This window comes from Bufo bufo, chromosome 1 (genome assembly GCF_905171765.1).
Source record: "Bufo bufo chromosome 1, aBufBuf1.1, whole genome shotgun sequence".
In the NCBI taxonomy this organism is placed as follows: domain Eukaryota; kingdom Metazoa; phylum Chordata; class Amphibia; order Anura; family Bufonidae; genus Bufo; species Bufo bufo.
Window position 1 is genome coordinate 198,319,191 of NC_053389.1, and position 21,842 is coordinate 198,341,032.

General features: G+C 43.4%; 1 protein-coding gene across 2 annotated transcripts in view; it reads left to right on the plus strand.

The window, feature by feature from the left end:
- Positions 1-21,842, plus strand: part of SYT3 (synaptotagmin 3) — a 349,741-nt gene that overhangs the window by 290,940 nt on the left and 36,959 nt on the right. For both annotated transcript variants that reach the window (XM_040434094.1, XM_040434101.1), the window contains exons 6-9: positions 1,461-1,581; positions 6,588-6,759; positions 8,848-8,977; positions 17,098-17,227. In XM_040434094.1, coding sequence (XP_040290028.1) covers positions 1,461-1,581; positions 6,588-6,759; positions 8,848-8,977; positions 17,098-17,184 — 510 coding nt within the window. In that variant the 3' untranslated portion in view covers positions 17,185-17,227. The remainder of the gene's footprint in view (positions 1-1,460; positions 1,582-6,587; positions 6,760-8,847; positions 8,978-17,097; positions 17,228-21,842) is intronic.

Consider the following 21,842-nt stretch of genomic DNA (forward strand, 5'->3'; position numbering starts at 1 on the left):
GAAGTTATTCTCTTGAGCAAGCTGACAGAACACATAAGTATTAGTATTTTTGTGTCGTCTTGGATGTATTTTTGTGGGCTTGCGTTGCTTTTCAAGTTCTGACGTCTTGTTGTGAGCTTGTGTCTAGTGAGACTGGCCTGTTCTGCGGTTTTTGTTTCACATCACAAATGGATTTGTAGCGCCACAGATCGCTGGCTCTGACAAGCCATACATATTTATCAGGTTGGAATTGGGACATGGCTGAACGCAGACAGGAACACTGGCTACAGATACGGGAAACAGACAGGGAAAACAAGAACGTTTAATGTATGTTCTTCTACAAATAGTGAACCTTTCATGCCAAGAAATGACTAGCTGGTCTATTAAACTGGCACATACTAACAATCCGAGCACCCAAAACCATGATTGAATGGTAGTTATTTTTCAAAAGGTCCAGTCAGCAAACCAACTAGTATTTTAATAGCTGGACCATCTGGACCCTTACTTGTCTGTTAACATTGGGAAACTGATGTTGTTTTAGAGGTCTGAGCAAAGTCACACCACTCATTGGATGGGAAGTAGAATCCCTCTGCATGGCCTGCATATCAGCTCTATATAAATGCTATATATACCTTTTGGATAGGTTTTAAATTTTAGATTAAATTTGCCAAATAATTTATTGTCATCTTCATTGCCATTCAATTTGAGTTGTTGTGGAATTTTGCATGAATATATTTGTAAGCTGCTGTGCAAATATTTATTTGTTTCATTTGTTGACTCTAGATAATCCTTGTGTATTATTCCACATCTCCTGTGGTTATTTCGCAGGTTTGTAATAGACCCAACTGTAAAGTAGAGATGTCCACATACCTTATATTAAAGTCTGCAGAACCTGCAGACTTTTGAGGGATATCTTCTCCAGCAAATAAGTGATACCAGAGGTGTCTAGAGGGCACAAATGCTCCTCTTCCTATTAGAAAACAGATTGGACAATCCATCAGTGCTTGCTAATAGGAGAGTTGGAGGAGAAAGTTGTTAGCTGATCAAGGGTTTGGTCAACAGTTATTTAATGTGGATAGTCACCATAGCTTCTGTCTGTTTAGCCTTATCAGCAGTCTGAATCCGCTAGTAGTCAGTAGATTGCCACTTAATAGCCCTTCAGGCTGAAACGAAGCTTAAAATCTGACTATACTGTAGCAATTTCCAAGTTTCTGACCATCTTTTTTCACAGCATAACAAGGCTCAAAGGTAAAAAAAAAAAAGAATGTAATCTGAACAGTGGAAAGACAGACTTAGTAGATGAGTTACTCAAGGATGTTGATTGAGCTGTGAGAACATCTGGTGAAGTGTCTATGCCTTGTGCACTAGTTTTTATTTAATAGGTTTAATTGCAGAATCTTACACTTCTTAAATTGCCCCTCTTCTGAGAATAATATTGCTGTAAAAACAGAAAACATTTAAAGTCTGTTTTGCATTTCAAGGAAAAAGCCGACTTGGGGGAAATCAACTTTTCTCTGTGTTACCTCCCGACTGCCGGCCGCCTTACTGTCACGATCATTAAAGCAACAAACCTGAAGGCAATGGATTTGACTGGTTTCTCAGGTTAGTTATTGATGCCATTGTTTACCATGTTCTTGATTTCAGACAAAGTGAGATTTATATGTAAGTAGAAAGTAAAGCCCAATTGTCTTTCAAGATTAAGAATGGTAAGGGTGAGACAGCCTGTACATGATTGCTTCACATCAATGACAAAAAATGGTTTTCAAAAGATCTTCAGAAGAGAGAAAAGAACTCAGCTATGTGTTCCCATAAGTAAATGTTGGAGGTGTAATCACAGACAAGGTGTCACGTGCCGGAGGCCCAAGGCAGACCTCTGGGACGTCAAGCAAACAGGACACAGGCAAAACAGATCAAGGACCCACAGAGAATTTTATTACAAGTGTAATAAAAGCATATGACAGTAAGCAGGTTAGGCAATAGTGGTAGCACTACAGAACAAAGTGCACCGGCAGACCAGAGGAAAACCCAGAGAGCCAGTGAGCCCTGGTCTTCACTGGCGTTCTCAGGCAGAGCTGCACACAGACTAGAGATACTACACAGACTAGAGATTCACACAGACTACAGATTCCCCCTCTGGCGAAGCAGGGACTCTCTCACAAAGGCAGGACAAACACAGGAAAGAAACAGAAGCAGAAAGGAACTACAGGCAGACATGAACAGAGAGGAATAAGAAGCAGTAGGCACTGCCAGGCAGGACATGGGACAGAATACACCAGAAGTAGTTAAGCACTGCCAGGCTATCAGATGCAGTTGCGTACTGCTAGGCGAAACAAGAAACTGACAAGGATAACATAAAAATCAACAACATCACAGAACAGGTGCAGGAGAACAGACAAGACAATAACAACAGCCAGTACGCGAGGGAACCTGCAGCCAGCCTGCACGGCAATAGTGATACTGCACAGAGAAGCAGACACAGTGAGAGCAAACATTCAAAGGCAGCAGTTCACAGGAGACACTGCAGCCAGCACGCAGCCCCAAACAACCAGCCTGCACAGGAGGCCGCCTGCAGCCAGTACACGAGAGGGCATGCAGCCAGCCAACACAGACACAACTGTCAGAGTGAACCGCACTGTGACACAAGGTATCAAACTGATCAGGTGTTGCCTGAGGAAGGGGTCAGTATGACCATAAACCAGACTGTCACTGGAAATTTCAAGGTCAATTATGGCAATGTCAACTTGAGTCCTCAGATCTTTACTTTGTGAGAGACAATGAGAAGAAAAACTGTAAGGAAACTGAAGACCAGTGGCAATCCTGGTTGGCTTTGAGGAGTTCTTCATTTTTGGGCTATCAGTCCTCATGTGCCTATAAAAAGTCTGTTCCTCTGGATCTCTCCAGACCACCACAGACACATCAATATCCATCAACACACTGGCTGTTATAAACAGAGGAGATCAATGGGGAATATTCTAGTGATCCATGAAAAATGAACATAAACAGGAGGGATTTTATGAAAAAAAGTGACTTGCCAAATTATAACTGAATGTTTATGACCTTGCATCCTATAAGTATAGCAAAAACAGTGACATCATCAAGGATGCCTTTAGTCATCTGTAAGTTGTCCTTGTTAGTCCTGGGCAAGGTGTGACTCATTGTCTCTGCCGAGATATTTACCTCAGTTCTTTGAGTCATGTCCTATAAATTAACTTTTGCAAATGAATAGACTACGTTGTGTGATGGCTGTGGTAACGCATAGACATGAAACTGGTTTAAATTAAAGTTCTTGGGTCCGAAACTATAACAGGGACATCCATGTGCCATTTTTAATACTCTTGTCTTCTGTTGGTAGATGGGTACTTCTTGTAGCTATGCCCCTGGAGTCAATTCTTAGCTCAAATTTGAGAGGACATACTGTATGGATGAACAATAAAGAATGAAACCATGATTCTAATACCAAGTGGATAAGCTGTCTTGTATTAGATGTTCATTTATCTCTTTATATCAAGTAAAATCTGAGCAAGTGTTAAGGTTTTGCAAGAAAATTAAACTTGCTATATGCTTTAGATTTTTTTCTACTACTTATACTAAATATTTAATGGCCTAAACAATCAGCACTAGGGCAGCTATAGAGGAAGTAGGAAGAACAGTTCTGTATAATCTCTTAGACATGAAGTCTGCGATTAATAATTCATTTTTATCACTGAGGTATTGCTACCGTGTCTGCAGTCACAAAGACATATTTAAAGATTTGTATTTTTAATCATGTTAATCATGATCGGGAACTGAATTCCTCATGTTCTCACTGGAAGCACCAGAAGTGTTATACGCCTAAAATTCAATAATTTTTGTCTATGTCTACTAGTATATACAGTCGTGGCCAAAAGTTTTGAGAATTTATAAATATTGGAAAAATTGGAAAAGTTGCTGCTTAAGTTTTTATAATAGCAATTTGCATATACTCCAGAATGTTATGAAGAGTGATCAGATGAATTGCATAGTCCTTCTTTGCTATGAAAATTTACTTAATCCCAAAAAAAAATTTCCACTGCATTTCATTGCTGTCATTAAAGTACCCGCTGAGATCATTTCAGTAATCGTCTTGTTAACTCAGGTGAGAATGTTGACGAGCATAAGGCTGGAGATCATTATGTCAGGCTGATTGGGTTAAAATGGCAGACTTGACATGTTAAAAGGAGGGTGATGCTTGAAATCATTGTTCTTCCATTGTTAACCATGGTGACCTGCAAAGAAACGCGTGCAGCCATCATTGCGTTGCATAAAAATGGCTTCACAGGCAAGGATATTGTGGCTACTAAGATTGCACCTCAATCAACAATTTATAGGATCATCAAGAACTTCAAGGAAAGAGGTTCAATTCTTGTTAAGAAGGCTTCAGGGCGTCCAACAAAGTCCAGCAAGCGCCATGATCGTCTCATAAAGAGGATTCAGCTGTGGGATCGGAGTGCCACCAGTGCAGAGCTTGCTCAGGAATGGCAGCAGGCAGGTGTAAGCGCGTCTGCACGTACAGTGAGGCGAAGACTTTTGGAAGATGGCCTGGTGTCAAGAAGGCCAGCAAAGAAGCCACTTCTCTGCAAAAAAAAAGCCAGGGACAGATTGATCTTCTGCAGAAAGTATGGTGAATGGACTGCTGAGGACTGGGGCAAAGTCATATTCTCAGATGAAGCCTCTTTCCGATTGTTTGGGGCATCTGGATAAAGGCTTGTCCGGAGAAGAAAAGGTGAGCGCTACCATCAGTCCTGTGTCATGCCAACAGTAAAGCATCCTGAGACCATTCATGTGTGGGGTTGCTTCTCATCCAAGGGAGTGAGCTCACTCACAATTTTGCCCAAAAACACAGCCATGAATAAAGAATGGTACCAAAACACCCTCCAACAGCAACTTCTTCCAACAATCCAACAAGAGTTTGGTGAAGAACAATGCATTTTCCAGCACGATGGAGCACCGTGCCATAAGGCAAAAGTGATAACTAAGTGGCTCGGGGACCAAAACGTTGACATTTTGGATCCATGGCCTGGAAACTCCCCAGATCTTAATCCCATTGAGAACTTGTGGTCAATCCTCAAGAGGCGGGTGGACAAACAAAAACCCACTAATTCTGACAAACTCCAAGAAGTGATTATGAAAGAATGGGTTGCTATCAGTCAGGAATTGGCCCAGAAGTTGATTGAGAGCATGCCCAGTCGAATTGCAGAGGTCCTGAAAAAGAAGGGCCAACACTGCAAATTCTGACTCTTTGCATAAATGTCATGTAATTGTCGATAAAAGCCTTTGAAACGTATGAAGTGCGTGTAATTATATTTCACTACATCACAGAAACAACTGAAACAAAGATCTAAAAGCAGTTTAGTAGCAAACTTTGTGAAAACTAATATTTTTGTCATTCTCAAAACTTTTGGCCACGACTGTACAGTACATATATATATATATTTCACTTAAAGAGTTTGTCCAACTAGTATTTTTTTTTATTTTTATAAAAGGTCCGAATGGTGTAAAAAACAAAAGGCATGATATTCACCTCATCTCTCCCCTACCACTCTTATTCTAAAACTGGTTTATGTTTCCTTGTACCTCCCAACATACAAGAATGACTTCTTAGCCAATCACAGGCTGAGACTGGTCACCCCTGTAGCCAGTAAGTGGGACCCAGGAAGCATCTATATGGAGCAGCAAGGGATTGGTGTGGGTTTACTTCTTTTGTTTTTTATGCCATTCTGACCCTTTTTAATGTTGACGCTAAAAAAACTAACATAGTAGATACATGATTCTTGATCAGCCACACATTAGGAATATTAGAGGACGAAAGATGGATAGAGAGCAAACAGCCAAACTTGCCCCTCTCCCCCACCCAAAAAACGTTTTCTTTTTTAGGAGGATTGTATTCACCAACTCTTTCAAGAAACGCAATGCATTATTAATATATATAAAAAAAGAAAACGAATTTCAGCTCTTCACAAAAAAAAAGGCTTCTTTATTCCACTTCTTTAAAAACAGACATCAAAAGCAGAGTAGTATGCTGTGACGCGTTTCGGGCTGTTATATCTTAGCCCTTCATCAAGACTGGTCTTGATGAAGGGCTAAGATATAACAGCCCGAAACGCGTCACAGCATACTACTCTGCTTTTGATGTCTGTTTTTAAAGAAGTGGAATAAAGAAGCCTTTTATTGTGAAGAGCTGGAATTCGTTTTCTTTTTTCATTTTGCTCCAGACTGAGTCCAGGTCTGTACATCCGTGCTCTGCTTAGTGTGAGGTGAGAGCTGCAGCAATCTCTACATTTGTCTATTATTAATATATAGGCTTGCATTTTCTTGAGTGATGCTTTTTCTTTTCTTCTCCCGTTCTTCTTTTTCTTGTTCATATATGCTATTATGCTATTTGTTTTGGCTCTGTCAGTAACTTATACATTTTGAATATTACAAACCAATTTGCTCATATATACCGTATGATGAAATAGTCAATACATGTTACCTAAATTTGTCAAGTCTCTTACAATCAAGAAAAGATAGTCTTGATATCATGGACCTTCACCCCAACTCTACTTCATGATTCATTATAAGCTTCCTTGTTTGTCAAATTTGTCTTAAAGATCCATATGTGAAAGCATCTCTGATCTGTGAAGGCCGGAGGCTGAAAAAGAGAAAAACATCAATAAAGAAGAATACGCTGAACCCAACCTATAATGAGGCGCTTGTGTTTGACATTCCTAATGAAAATATGGACCATGTGAGCCTCACAATTGCAGTTATGGATTATGATTGGTAAGGATGTGGGCCATTTCTCCTTCATAATTTCATTAAAATTTGGCTTTTTCATGCTGCTTGCTGAACACACATTGACCTGTTTGAAGAAATGAATATAAATGCCATGCTTCATGTTGTACACTCATAGTTAACTGATTGTATTCTGGTTCATGGACGTACTTCTAGGAGGAGTTCACTGCATGTATTTAGTTCAATGGGATATATATTAAAGCGTTTTTCCAGGATTTATAAATTTGGTCAATTATTCTAAGAATAGGTCATCGATATCAGATCTGTGGGAGTCACATTAATAATATTGAGCTTGTAGTACATTTCCTGCCCACTACACCGTGTACAGAGCTGGTTGCTGAGGGTGTAGGGACCCTCCACCAATCTGATGTGGATGACCTTTCCTAAAGATAGACCATCAATCTTTAAGTCCTCAACCCATTTAATCTGTATGCAGTAATTAATGCATCTAGGAAAACACAATTTTATAATTTTGCAAAGGAACCCTGTTTAAGAAATGGATTCAACCCATATACAGGTTTATTATGAAACTGATAATCATACAGTTTAATTATTATCACAGTAGTATGTGCTCCAGAGCTGTTCTTCCTCCTGATTTTGCTGATATTAACATGCAACAGTAGTCAGCTATATTTGAACCTATAATGCTGAGTGTTTCAACCAGTAACCCACCTGCTCCTCCTTTTCTCTCCTTCTACTGCTCCAATATGTCTGCCACTCTTTCCCTTGTTACTGGGAACACTAACCATGAACATGTAATTGATAGTATCAGCATAACTGATGGTTATTATCATTCAGACGTGGCAAAAAAGCAGCGGAATTTCAGATGAGGAACCTCAAATCTGTGGCAACTTACAATGGAAAAATTTGGTAGGGTTTTCAATACCCCATGCAGTAATATGAACATGTTCATTATTTTGCAAAAGAGCCACAAAAAAATGAACCATGGATTTTATAATACGGTGAAATCTGCGTGTAACACGTGGATTTTGTTGCGGAATTCAGGGGTGGACAGGCCATAGACCCTACAGGAAAATTTCCTGGTGGACCAATGCCCAGGGGGCCGCCCAAGCCCTCCTTATGGATGCCGGTTGGGTACATAGAGATCTGATGCTCTCAGTAATAATTAATGCTAGGAGCATCAGGAACTTATGAACCTGGCTACATTCAATTTCCGTCCTCAGCATGGTGATAGAGTTGAATACTGCAGTGGGTGCAGCAGTATTTTGTGCTGCGCTGTGTATTTGATTCTGCTGGGACAGAATGTTGGGCTGCACTGTATATTTGGTTCTGATGGGACAGTATTTTGTGCTGCACTACAGTATTGGTGGTCCCACCTACTTATTTTGGCCCCACCCTCTGTCAACTTTTTGATATTTTTTTTTTCTAGGGTAACTTTAAGTTTCCAGTCCACCCCTGGCGGAATTGCTAATGTATGTACTTACATTTGATGATTATAACTAGTGTTGAGGCAAAACGAAGTCCACAAAATTTGTATCGGCGTAAAGACGAATTTCCTTGTGCTTCGTGTTAGCGAATTAATTTTTCCTCAAATAGTGTAAAAAACGAAAGAAAATAATACCTACCTCCATTTGCTCACAATGGGCTGGTCGCTACCATCTTGATTAAAGATCTTGCTCGAAATCCTGTGAACAGTGACATATGATGTCACCACACCAGCCAGCCACGCAAGATTTCGTGCTAGATCTTCAATTAAGATGGCAGTGGCCATCCCGTCGTGAGAAAATTAATGAGGTAAGTATGATTTCATTTATTTATTTATTTTAAGTTTACACACTGTTATATGAACGTGGTATCTGAGGCGCACAATGACAGGGAGCTGTGCTTCATCACAAAGTAATTTGTCACAAAGCTAATTTTTTGTTGTAAAATTCGGTGAAGCAGCCGATTCAAATTTTGCAATACTTCGCTCATCTATAATTATAACATGGATCATATGGTTCATTTCAGTATATACTGAAATATACTGTAACTTGATAAAATAATTGAAAAAAATTTATGTCCTGTAATCAGGTAATTGAGACATAATCTCCATATTTTATTACTTTTGTACAGTATAGGTCACAATGAGGTTATTGGAATGTGTCGTGTGGGCAGCGATGCTGACATGCCAGGAAGGGAACATTGGACTGAGATGCTGGCAAATCCCAGAAAACCAATTGAACACTGGCATCAACTGGTTGAGGTAAGTACATCTGGTTTGGATTATATCTACAACTCCCAATCCTCCTAGGAAAGCTACCCAGTCCTGTCAAGTAGAGATGGCCTTGCGGTTCACCCGGTGGTCGTTTCGCGGCGAACTTTGCGCGTTCGCGATTTGCCGAACATGCGAACATATGGCAATGTCCGCCGGCGCCATATTCTTTTGCATTGCGCCAAACTTTGACCCATGACAAATCCATCAGGACAGTCAATTGAGACATTTCAGCACATGGACACACCCCCACACTATCACAGAACGTGATCTGGCAGCCATTTTACATTATGTTTTTTGCCAGCGTAGGGAGAGGTTGCTTTGTGGAGCAGGGACAGGCTGTTGGGGACACCAAATGCTAGCTAATAGGGCCACAAACGTCCTTTTAAGGACTGGTATAGGTGTGCTATCGATAGGTGTGATATACTGAGGGCTGTTATATACTTATAATATACTTTCTAACATAGAAAGTATTTTACAGTGCATTTGTATTGTGCAGCAGTTGAGCGGTTCTGCTACGATACCAAAGCTATACAGAGGGACAAACGCTATTGGAACAACTAATTGCAATGGGTGTGATATTCCTGTTGCCCCCAAAAAAACTAAATGAGGGGTGTGATATACCTATAATATACTTTCTAATATAGAAAGTATATTGTGCATTTGTACTGTGCAGCAGTTGTGTGCGGTTCTGCTGCGATACCGCAGCTATATAGAGGGACAAGCGCTATTGGAATAACTAATTGCAATGGGGGTGATACACCTGTTGCCCCCCCAAAAAATGATTGAGGGGTGTGATATACCTAAAATATACTTTCTAACATAGAAAGTATTTAGTGCATTTGTATTGTGCAGCAGCTGTTTGAGGTTCTGCTGCGATACCGCAGCTATATAGAGGGACAAGCGCTATTGGAAAAACTATTTGAAACGGGTGTGATATACCTGTTGCCCCCAAAAAAACTGATTGAGGGGTACAATATACCTGCTTCCACAAAATACTGATTAAGGGGTTCGATATACCTGCTTTCACAAAATACTGATTGAGAGGTTCGATATAACTGCTTTCACAAAATACTGATTGAGGGGTGAGATATGCCTTTTGCTCCAAATAAACAGAATGGTGTGATATAACTGTTGTGGCAAAAAAAAAGAATTGACGGGTGTGATATACCTGCTTCCACAAAATACTGATTAAAGGGTTTGATATACCTTCTTCCACCAAATATTGATTGAGGCATGCGATATACCTGCTTCCACAAAATACTGATTAAGGGGATTGATATACCTTCTTCCACAAAATACTGATTACCCTTTGAGGACCATAAGATTACCGTCATCAATATAAAAATAATTATATATTTTTCCCTTTAAGAATGAATTTGAACAATAAATAAAGCTAGATCCATTTGTTGATAAGAACTAATATTTTGACTCAAACCAAAAAAAAAAAGAAGTATTTTAAGTTCTTAATCAGATGATACAGGCAATTAAAAACATGGGACAAATACGTTCCTTGGTCGGTCCTCAAAGGGTTAAGGGGATTGATATACCTGCTTCCACCAAATATTGATTGAGGCCTGCGAGATACCTGCTTCCACAAAATATTGATTGAGGCCTGCAATATACCTGCTTCCACAAAATACTGATTAAGGGGTTTGATATACTTGTTTCCACCAAATATTGATTGAGGACTGCAATATACCTGCTTCCACAAATACTGAATTTCTCTAGGGACTTAGGCACAGGGTCATTTTGAAAATGACAGTCAGTGGAAGATACAGGCCGTTCCGCCGGGGTGGTAGGGGTCGGGCAGGTGCACCAGGCCGGAGCCTAAGTGGGAAGTTGGAGAAGGTGCGTGCGATTACTTCAAAGGACGCACCAGAGTTGGTTGAGTGGCTCGTTCAGCCTTCCGCTTCTGCACCCTCCTCATCCTCTGTATCTGCACCCTCCTCACTCTCTGCTGCGTGCACCCCCAAAGACACCACCACCACCACCATAGCCCCTCCACTCAGAGGAATTATTTTCCCATCCCTTCCCAGACTTAACCGATGCGCAGCCATTCTTGACATCGGATGAGAAAGAGGAGGTAGCAACGGCCGCCACCCAGTGATCTTACGACAGTACCCTGATCAGCCCAAGGAGGGAGGTCCCAGCTGTTGCTGTCTACTCCGAGATCTCAAATGTCAGTGGTGGTGAAGGTGACGATGATGACGTGTCAATGGACGTCGCGTGGGTGCCCACAAGAGAGGAAGAGGAGGGGAGTTTATAGGGAGAGACAGAGCAGCATAGAGCAAGGAGAAGGAAGAGAAGCAGGCAGAGCTCTCAGGGCACAGGAGGCAAAAAGCAGACTGCAAATTTATCTGGAGCAAGCCACCCACCATGCAGGGTCACTTCTGGTGCTCCCAGTAACGCAGGCACATGGCTCGCAGTGTGGGCTTTTTTTAACGTGTCAGCTGCTGACAATAGTGTTGCCATCTGCAGCCTGTGCTGTCAACGCAAAAGTCGTGGTAAGTTTATCATTCACCTAGGGACGACCGCCTTACGAAGGCACCTGGCCTCCCATCACCGAGCCCAGTGGAAGCAACGTCGTCAGAACCCCGCAAAGCCACACTTCCGGCGCTCAAGGTCCTGCCTCTTCTCCTTCGCCTCTTTCTTCCCATTTGTCCTCCACTCCACCTTCCACTGTGCAATCGTCACATTCATCTGAGAGAAGGCAGGCTTCCGTGGCCAAAATGTTCGAGCGTAAAAAGTTAATGACGCCAAATAACCCTTTTGCCCAACAGCTGACCGCTGGCTTGTCGGAACTACTAGCCCACAACTACTGCCAAATAAACTAGCGGACTCGGAGGCCTTTAGAAAATTTGTGGCCATTGGCACACCGCAATGGAAGGTCCCCGGAAGGAATTTTTTTTCCCAGAAGGGCATCCCAGAGCTATGTGGCCAGTGGCAAGTGAATATATCTTTGGCACACAGTGTCAGTGCCAAGATACATCTGACCAAAGACACGTGGTCTAGCAAACACGGGCAGGAAAGGTACATAACTTTTACTGCCCAATGGGTGAACCTTCTGATGGCCGTCAAGCATGTAATCCGTGGCTCCTGTGTGGATTTGATGTTACCACCACGGATTGCATGCAGGCCTGCCTCTTCTTTTTTTCCTCCTACTCCATCCTCCATCTCCCCCATGGCTGACTCCTCCTTTTCCACTGCTACCGCCTCTTCCGCTGTGCCCCCTAAGCTCCCCAGAACCTATTCGACGTGCCAGGTGAGACGTTGCCATGCTGTGCTGCGGCTGTTGTGCCTGGAAGCCAAGAGCCACAACAGTCCTGCACTGCTTTCAGCTCTGCGGTCACAGGCCGATCAGTGGCTAACCCCGCTCAATTTGACAGTTGGTAAAGTGGTGTGCGACAATGGTGCCAATCTACTAAAACAGGGCAAAATTACACACGTGCCGTGCATGGCACACGTCCTGAAGTTAGTTGTGCAGCGATTCGTTGCCATATAACCCCCAGGACGACTTGCGGCAGGCCAGAAAAATCTCTGGCCATTTTGGAAGATCTTACACAGCCATGGTTTGCCTTGCTGACGTTCAGCAGCGACACCACCTGCCCCTCAGACGTCTGATTTGTGACAGGCCGACGCACTGGAATTCAACCTTGTATATGCTTGATAGACTGCTCCAGCAGCAACGTGCCATTAACGACTCCCTGTACTAACTCTGCAGCAGGACAAGTTCTAGGGAGCTTGGTTTCTTTTCACCGTGCCAGTGGCTGCTCATGCACGACGCATGCAGACTTCTGCAGCCATTTGATGAGATCACCAAACTGGTCAGTCGCATCCAGGGCACCATGAGTGACATCGTACCTAAAGCCTTTTATCTGGAGCATGCATTGCTTCGTGTAATTGATCAAGCCGTCGAGGAGCAGGAGCAGGAAGATGAGGAAGTCGCAATGCTGAATGAATTCCAAGGGGGGCTACTCCATCTGAGACAAGTCATCAGGAGTCTGAAGAGGAGTCAGAGGAGGATGGTGGCTGGGGGCAGAAGAGGAGGAGCTAGAATAGCAGGCTTTGAGAGGGAATTTAAACTTTTCAGGGATCCCTGGTGTTGTCCTTGTCTGGGGGGAGGAGACCAAGGATGACATTCTCCTCGGCAATGAGCAGGAGCCAGGCCGCTCCATGGCTTCCAATTTAGTGCAAATGGGGGCCTTCATGTTCCAGTGTTTTAAGAGGGACCTCCGTATAAAAAGCATAAAGCGTAAGGATCATTACTGGGTGGCAACAAACTTAGACCCCCGGTACAAACACAAAATGGCGGATATGTTACTAGGATCACAGAGGGCTGGCAGAATGCAGCATTTCCAGGCCTTGCAGCGAGAGATGCTGAGTTCTTCAGTTGCGGGCGCTGGCAGAGGAATTTCCACCCACAGTGAAACAGGTGCAGGTACCAATCCTACAGTGCCTGCAAAAAGAGGGCGGTTTGAAGATGTGTTGGTCACTTCAGATATGAGATCATTCTTTCAGCCAACCCATCGACAGCCTCCCTCTGGATCCAGCCTCAGGGAACGCCTAGACAGACAGGTGTCCGACTACATCAGGTTAACGGCCGATGTGGACGCTCTGAGAAGCAAGGAACCCCTGGACTACTAGGTGTGCAGGCTTGACCTGTGTCCAGAGCTGGCACAATTTGCCATGGAACTCTTGGCTTGCCACTCATTGAGTGTCCTGTCCGAAAAGACGTTTAGTGCAGCAGGGGGGGATCGTGACCGATAAGAGCACTTGCCTAGCTCACGACAGTGTGGACTACCTCACATTTCTAAAAATGAATAAGGCATGGATCTCTGAGGAACTTAACACCTGTAATGACCACGTGTAATTTAATTTTCCTCATGCCAGCCCACACATATCCGCCATTACCCAGAACAAAGAATGGTCCTTGTCTTATGTAAATACAGCGGCATAAAAGACCTTTTCTGTCAGGTGAATGCCTAATTTTTGGGGCCTGTACTGGCCTACAATAAAATATGTATCTAGTCACCATCTAATGTACCTCCAGCCTCATCATCACAAATTATTTTTTGTCAGGTGAATGTCTAATTTTTGGGGCCTGTACTCCAGTGGCCTACAGTAAATTTTTTACCCAGTGACCACCTAATGTACCTCCCGCCACATCATCACAAGTTCTTTTCTGTCAGGTGAATGCCTAATTTTTGGGGCCTGTACTCCAGTGGCCTACAGTAAAATTTTTATCCAGTGACCGCCTAATGTACCTCTAGACACATCATCACAAGTTCTTTTCTGTTAGGCAAATGCCTAATTTTTAGGACCTGTACTGGCCTACAGTAAAATTTATATCCAGTGACCACCAAATGTACCTCCAGCCACATCATCACAAGTTCTTTTCTGTCAGTTGAATGCCTAATTTTAGGGGCCTGTACTGGCCTACAGTAAAATTTGCATCCAGTGACTGCCTAATGTACCTCCAGCCACATCATCACAAGTTCTTTTCTGTCAGTTGAATGCCTAATTTTTAGGGCCTGTACTGGCCGACTGTAAAATTTGTATCCAGTGACCACGTAATGTACCTCTAGCCACATCCTCACAATTTCTTTTCTGTCAGGTGAATGCCAAATTTCTGTGGCCTATACTGGCCTACAGTAAAATTTGTATCCAGTGTTCGCCTAATGTACCTCCAGCCACATCATCACAAGTTCTTTTCTGCTAGGTGAATGCCTAATTTTTGGGGTCTGTACTCCCGTGGCCTACAGTAAAATTTGTATCCAGTGACCGCCTAATGTACCTCCAGCCACATCATCACAAGTTCTTTTCTGTCAGGTGAATGCCTAATTTTTGAGGCCTGTACTGGCCACCAGTAAAATTTGCATCAGTGAACGCCTAATATACCTCTACCCACATCATCACAAGTTCTTTTCTGTCAGGTGAATGCCTAAATCTGGGGCCTGTACTGGCCGACTGTAAAATTTTTATCCAGTGACCACCTAATGTACCTCCAGCCACATCATCATAAATTCTATTCTGTGAGGCGAATGCATAATTTTTGGGGCCTGTACTGGCCTATAGTAAAATTTGTATCCAGTGACCGCCAAATGTACCTCCAGCCACATTATCACAAGTTCTTTTCTGTCAGGTGAATGCCTAATTTTTAGGGCCCGTACTCCCGTGGCCTAAAATAAAAACTTTCTAGGCTCCAGCAGGGCACACTTTTGAGAGTTTCCCTTTAAGACACATAAAATGGCCCCTGATTAAAATACATATTTTTGTGGGAATTTTTGCCAGTGATCCCCCTCTGGTATGTCACTGTCCATGTTGTGGGACTATTTGTGCACTTCTAGTAAGTATTTGGTGGCTGCAGATATGACCTGAAGGTTTTTTCAGGTTCGCCTGCCATTAAAGTCAATGGGGCCCACCGCGAACGTTGGTTCGCGAACAGTCCCGGCCGATGTTCGTCCATCACTACTGTGAAGGAGCATCTAAATGCATTTGGAATTTGTGACTTGACCAAACTAATTACCGTATTTTTCAGCCCATAAGACGCACTTTCCCCCCCCAAAAAAGTGAGTGAGTCGTGGGGCCGGAGTACAGTGACCGCACCGGCCCCGCCGCATTTGCATGACACCGGCCCCTCCCACAGGTTTACCGTAGCTCCGGTATATTAGGGCATCTGTGAATGCCACTATTATAGGGTTGGGGATATGTGGATGGCACTGTTACGGGGGGGGGGGGGGAGATCTGTGGATGGCACTGTTATGGGGGGGTGATCTGTGGATGGATCACCCCCCATAACAGTGCCATCCACAGATGCCCCCCCATAACAGTGCCATTCACAGATCACCCCCCATAACAGTGCCATCCACAGATCCCCCCATAACAGTGCCATACACAGATCCCCCCATAACAGTGCCATACACAGATCCCCCCATAACAGTGCCATACACAGATCCCCCCATAACAGTGCCACCCACACATCCCCCACATAACAGTGCCATTGTGATGTGAACGCATTGCACCCGCACTGAATCCTTACCCATTCATTTCTTTGGGGCTGTGCACACGAGCGGTGATTTTCACGCATCACTTGTGCGTTGTGTGAAAATCACAGCATGCTCTATATTGTGCGTTTTCCACGCAACGCAGGCCCCATAGAAGTGAATGGGGCTGCGTGAAAATCGCAAGCATCCGCAAGCAAGTGCGGATGCGGTGCGATTTTCACGCACGGTTGCTAAGAGATGATCGGGATGGGGACCCGATCATTATTATTTTCCCTTATAACATGGTTATAAGGAAAAATAATAGCATTCTGAATACAGAATGCATAGTACAATAGCGCTGGAGGGGTTAAAAAAATAAATAAAAATAATTTAACTCACCTTAATCCACTTGATTGCGCAGCCCGGTTTCATGTGATGACCGGAGTGACGTCACCACAGGTCCTTTTCCTGCACACAGCAAAGAAGAAGACAGAAGAGAAGCCGGGCTGCGCGATCAAGTGGATTAAGGTGAGTTAAATTTATTTTTATTTTTTTTAACCCCTCCAGCGCTATTGTACTATGCATTCTGTATTCAGAATGCTATTATTTTCCCTTATAACCATGTTATAAGGGAAAATAATACAATCTACAGAACACCGATCCCAAGCCCGAACTTCATGCCGATTTTTCTCACGCGCGTGAAAAACGCATTACAATGTTTTGCACTCGCGCAGAAAAATTGTGCATGTTCCCACAACGAACCCCGCACCTTATCCCGCAACGCCCGTGTGAAAGAGGCCTAAGAGAGCAAGGGAAACATGCAGTAAAACAGTGGACGGGAAAGCAGATGCGCTGCTACACTTTCTGGTAGTGGAGAATGCACAGTCGCTGCTCTGGTAGCAGCAGCAAAGCCTCTGCGCTGCTACTCGGAGCAGTGGCGCAGGCGCGAGATTGGCAGGGCCATGCGGTATATTCGGCCCTGTCAATCAAGCAGGAGTGGGGAGTTTTTGAGCAGCAGGGACAACACCTTGCTGCTCAAGAACTCTGTATGATGATTCGCTTGTGTCTGCTTTAACTGAACCTGGTTCATGATGTAAGTGGATTAACAATTTCTCATCTTTTCAGGAAAAAGCTTTGGCCACATTTGTGACAAAATCTTCCCCACCTCGGGAAAAGCCAAGTATAATAGTGGACAATACACTTTCTGACTAGTTGATTCCACTATCTAGGAAGAGAGAAGCAGATCAGGAGAGCTGTAAGTACCACATCATTGTTTGACAATATGTAAAGACACAATTTAGTTATTCTTACTTATGAAATTAGAATGCATATATATATATTCAGCAGATGTGATTGAGAAATTAAAGGGCATCTGTCAGCAGATTTGTACCTATGACACTGGCTGACCTGTTACATGCACACTTGGCAGCTGAAGGCATCTGTGTTGGTCCCAAATTCATATTTGACCGCACTGATGAATAGAACGTTTTTATATATGGAAATGAGCCTCTAGGAGCAATGGGGGCGTTGCCGTTACACCTAGTGGCTCCACTCTCTCTGCAACTGCTGCTCCCTCTCCGCTTTGATTGACAGGACCAGGCAGTGTAAACGTCAACTCTTACTTCTTCCAGATCAGGACTATGAGTGACTTGATGTAAATGATAAGTTACATTGGTAAAGTAGGCCTGTCATTTCTCCTGACATGTTTGTTTCAGTATATACTTGTATTTCCCCCCCAAAAATAACAATTTTGGAGCATCTTTTCTTATAACTTTGTGCTATTCTTACTAGAAATGTATGAATAAATTGAATAAATAAACTGAGTGTTAACATTCCCCGCTCAACGGTGTGTGTCCATACAGAGTGTGATAGGTAAGCGCCGACTGGGCACTAGTAGGAATAACATAACACAAGAAAGGATGCTCCAGCATTGTTATATTATGGGGACTGCAAGTACTTACTAAAACAGACATGTCACGAGCGTTAGGCTGGGTTCACATGGGCGTCACATTTTGGCTCAGGATGCATCCCGGGTGCATTGCGGCAAAACCGCACGAGTAGGTACGCAATTTCAGTTTTGACTGCGATTGCATTCCGTTGTTTAGTTTTTATCGCGCGGGTGCAATGCGTTTTGCACCCGCGTGATAAAAAACTGAATGTGGTACCCAGACCCGAACTTCTTCACTGAAGTTCAGGCTTGGGTTCAAGGTTGTGTAGATGCAATTATTTTCCCTTATAACATGGTTATAAGGGAAAATAATAGCATTCTTTAATACAGAATGCTTAGTAGGTCAATTGAGGGTTAAAAAAATAAAATAAAATTAACTCACCTGTCAAAGGACCTGTGGTGACATCACTGAGCTCATCACATGGTCCATCACCATGGTGATGGATCATGTGATGTATAATGTGATGAGCACAGTGATGTCACCACAGGTCCTTTGACAGGTCCTGAAGAAAGAACAGGAGACCGGCAGCTATGCGATCAATTGGAGGAGGTGAGTTAATGATTTTTTTTTTAACCCTCAATTGACCTTCTACTAAGCATTCTGTATTAAAGAATGCTATTATTTTCCCTTATAACCATGTTATAAGGGAAAATAATACAGTGAATAGACTTTCATCTTAGCAACCATGCGTGAAAATCGTACCGCATCCGCACTTGCTTGCGGATGCTTGCGATTTTCACGCAGCCCCATTCACTTCTATGGGGCCTGCGTTGCGTGAAAAACGCACAATATAGAGCATGCTGCGATTTTCACGCAACGCACAAGTGATGCGTGAAAATCACCGCCCATGTGCACAGCCCCATAGAAATGAATGGGTCCGGATTCAGTGCGGGTGCAATGCGTTCACCTCACGCATTGCACCCGCGCAGAAATCTCGCCCGTGTGAACCCAGCCTTAATGGGTTTTCTTGAAGAAAAGATACATGGGCATCCAGTTCAGCCTTCCTCATACTTAACCCAATTCACACGTCCGTGTCCGTACTTGTATCCGTGAAAAAATGGTCAGTGATGCCTCCGTGAAGATGTTTTTGATGGATCCGTGTCCATTTTTTGGTGTCCGTGTGTACAATGAATTAGGGAGTGTGCTGTCCGTGGAGAACACTGACGTGCGAATGAGGCTTTAGAGGCATACCTTCTATAGAGGAAGAGTTTCTATGTGACCCACGCTTGGAGGGTCCTGGCTGTGAACTGCTTCCTCTTCTTGCTGTAACATTGTCATAGCAGCTATGTAAGTCACCTCTAGATGGGGCTCACTACATACAGCTCCAATTACACTATTACTGCATGAAACCATATCGAAACAGCTTCCTCTAATCAACATAAAATCTTGAACCTAAAAAGAAAAAAGGTGAACATTAGCATTAATGGAGTTGTCTCATCATGCACACTGGGGGTATATCGCTTGGATATGTCCCCATTGTCTTATAGGTGCGGGTCCCACCACTGGGACCCTCACCTATATCGAGAACGGAGCCCTGCAAGTGAAGGAGGGTGCACTGCACATGCACTGCTGCCCTCCATTCATTTTCTATGGGGCCGGTGAAAATAGCCAAGCGCTGGCTCGGATATTTCCGTCGGCCACATAAAAATGAATGGGAGCGGGTGCCGCGCATGCAGGGTACGCTCCCATTCACTTCTATGGAAATCCAGCTTGGCGCTGGCCGGACCGGAGTCCTCCAGCCACCACCTTGCGGGGCTCCGCACCTATAAGACAATAGGGGCATATCCTAGCGCTATGCCCCCATTGTCTATGATGAGAAACCCCCTTGAAAACCTCATAGTACATTTGGTGGGGCGCTCCTTTTGAAGTGGTGCTGGGCCCCTTTTGAGTTTTGTTATGCAGCTGTATGATTTCTCTATGTGCCCCTATTAAGGCCCCTTTTACACGGGTGAGTTTTCCGCGCGGGTGTAATGTGTGAGTTGAACGCATTGCACCCGCACTGAATCCGGACCCATTCATTTCTATGGGGCTGTGCACATGAGCGGTGATTTTCACGCATCACTTGTGCGTTGCGTGAAAATCGCAGCAAGCTCTATTTTGTGTATTTTTCAAGCAAGTGCGGATGCGGTGCAATTTTCACGCACAGTTGCTAGGAGACGATCGGGATGGGGACCCGATCTTTATGAAAATAATAGCATTCTGAATACAGAATGCATAGTACAATAGGGCTTGAGGGGTTAAAAAAAAATAAAAATAATTTAACTCAATTTAATCCACTTGTTCGCGCAGCCGGCATCTCTTCTGTCTTGTTCTGTGAGGAATAGGACCTTTGATGACGTCACTACGTTCATCACATGGTCCGTCACATGATCCATCACCATGGTAAAAAGATCATGTGATGAGCGCAGTGACGTCATCAAAGGTCCTATTCCTCACAGATGAAGACAGAAGAGATGCCGGCTGCGCGAACAACTGGATTAAGGTGAGTTAAATAATTTTTTATTTTATTTTTAACCCCTCAAGCCCTATTGTACTATGCATTCTGTATTCAGAATGCTATTATTTTCCCTTATAACCATGTTATAAGGGAAAATAATACAATCTACACAACCTTGAACCCAGAAGAAGTTCGGGTCTGGGTACCACATTCAGTTTTTTATTACGCGCGTGCAAAACACATTGCACCCACGCGATAAAAACTGAACAACGGAACGCAATCGCAATCAAAACTGAGTGCAATTGCGTACCTACTCGCGCGGGTTTGCCGCAACGCATCCGGACCTTATCCGGACACGCTTGTGTGAAAGAGGCCTAAGACCTACCTGTCCATCTATTTGAAGGCAAAGCATAACCCCCAAGACAATTGTGACAACTTTTGCCTCATAGTGGTAAAAAAAATAAAATCATTGTGACTCCACAAGAACAATTTCAGGTAGCTGAGGGAGTTATGGTGCAATAATTCATTTTAACCCTTTCATGACCGGGATCAAAAAAAGGCCTGAATGTCCAGGCAACTTTTTGTGATTTAGTGCACGTGGTGCTTTAGTGACCCTAGCTTTTTTATTTGTTTGACTCCTAAAATCATCTTTGAGATTCTTTTTTACTTGACTCTTAGGAATTTTTATTATAATGTTTTTGTTTTTTTCCCCCCTGTTTTTAGGTTTAATTTGGAGGAAAACTGCTAATTATTATTAAAAAGTATTTTTTTATTATAGTTTTTCATTTCTTAAATATTAAAACTGACACAAAAATTAATTATTGCAATGGGTTCCTTATTTTGTGACGATCGTTTACATATATAACATGCACAGGTTTGAGTGAATGCAGCGACTATGGTGACGGTTTCTGTTAGCGACTGCATTTTTAATTTTTTTTAATTTTTTTATTTGTATTTTTTTATATTATCTTTTTTTTTTACTTATATTTTAATTTATTTTTGACACATACGGTAATATGTCCCCCTAAGAATTAAAAGACCTCTGGAGGACACTAGCTTTTTTTCCCCCACTCTTTCCACTGTAACTGGGGCATCCCCAGGAGCCCCAGTTATAGGGGAAAACAGCCCCCTGTGGAAGCAAGACACACAGGCACAGCTGATCAGGGTCTCCTTAGACCCTGCAGCTCTGCTCCTTCCCCAGATACCCCTGGCAGTCAAGTGACCGCTGGGACTAACAGAGCTCTCCCCCATGTGCTCATGCAGCGCCCTCCTGTCGGCGTAGGAGAAGGCAGAAGCGGTAATAAACTGGCCTTGTCTTCTCCTCAGGGTCCCCGCTGTGTCTCTCTGCTGGGACCCAACCTGCTTCTGCTAGATTGCAGGAGCAGGAGCTTTAATCCCAGCGCTGATCAGTGCTGGGATTAAAGAGCGGCCTTAATGTTTATATACGTGCTGTCAGCATTGGGCATATGCAGATAGGACGTATA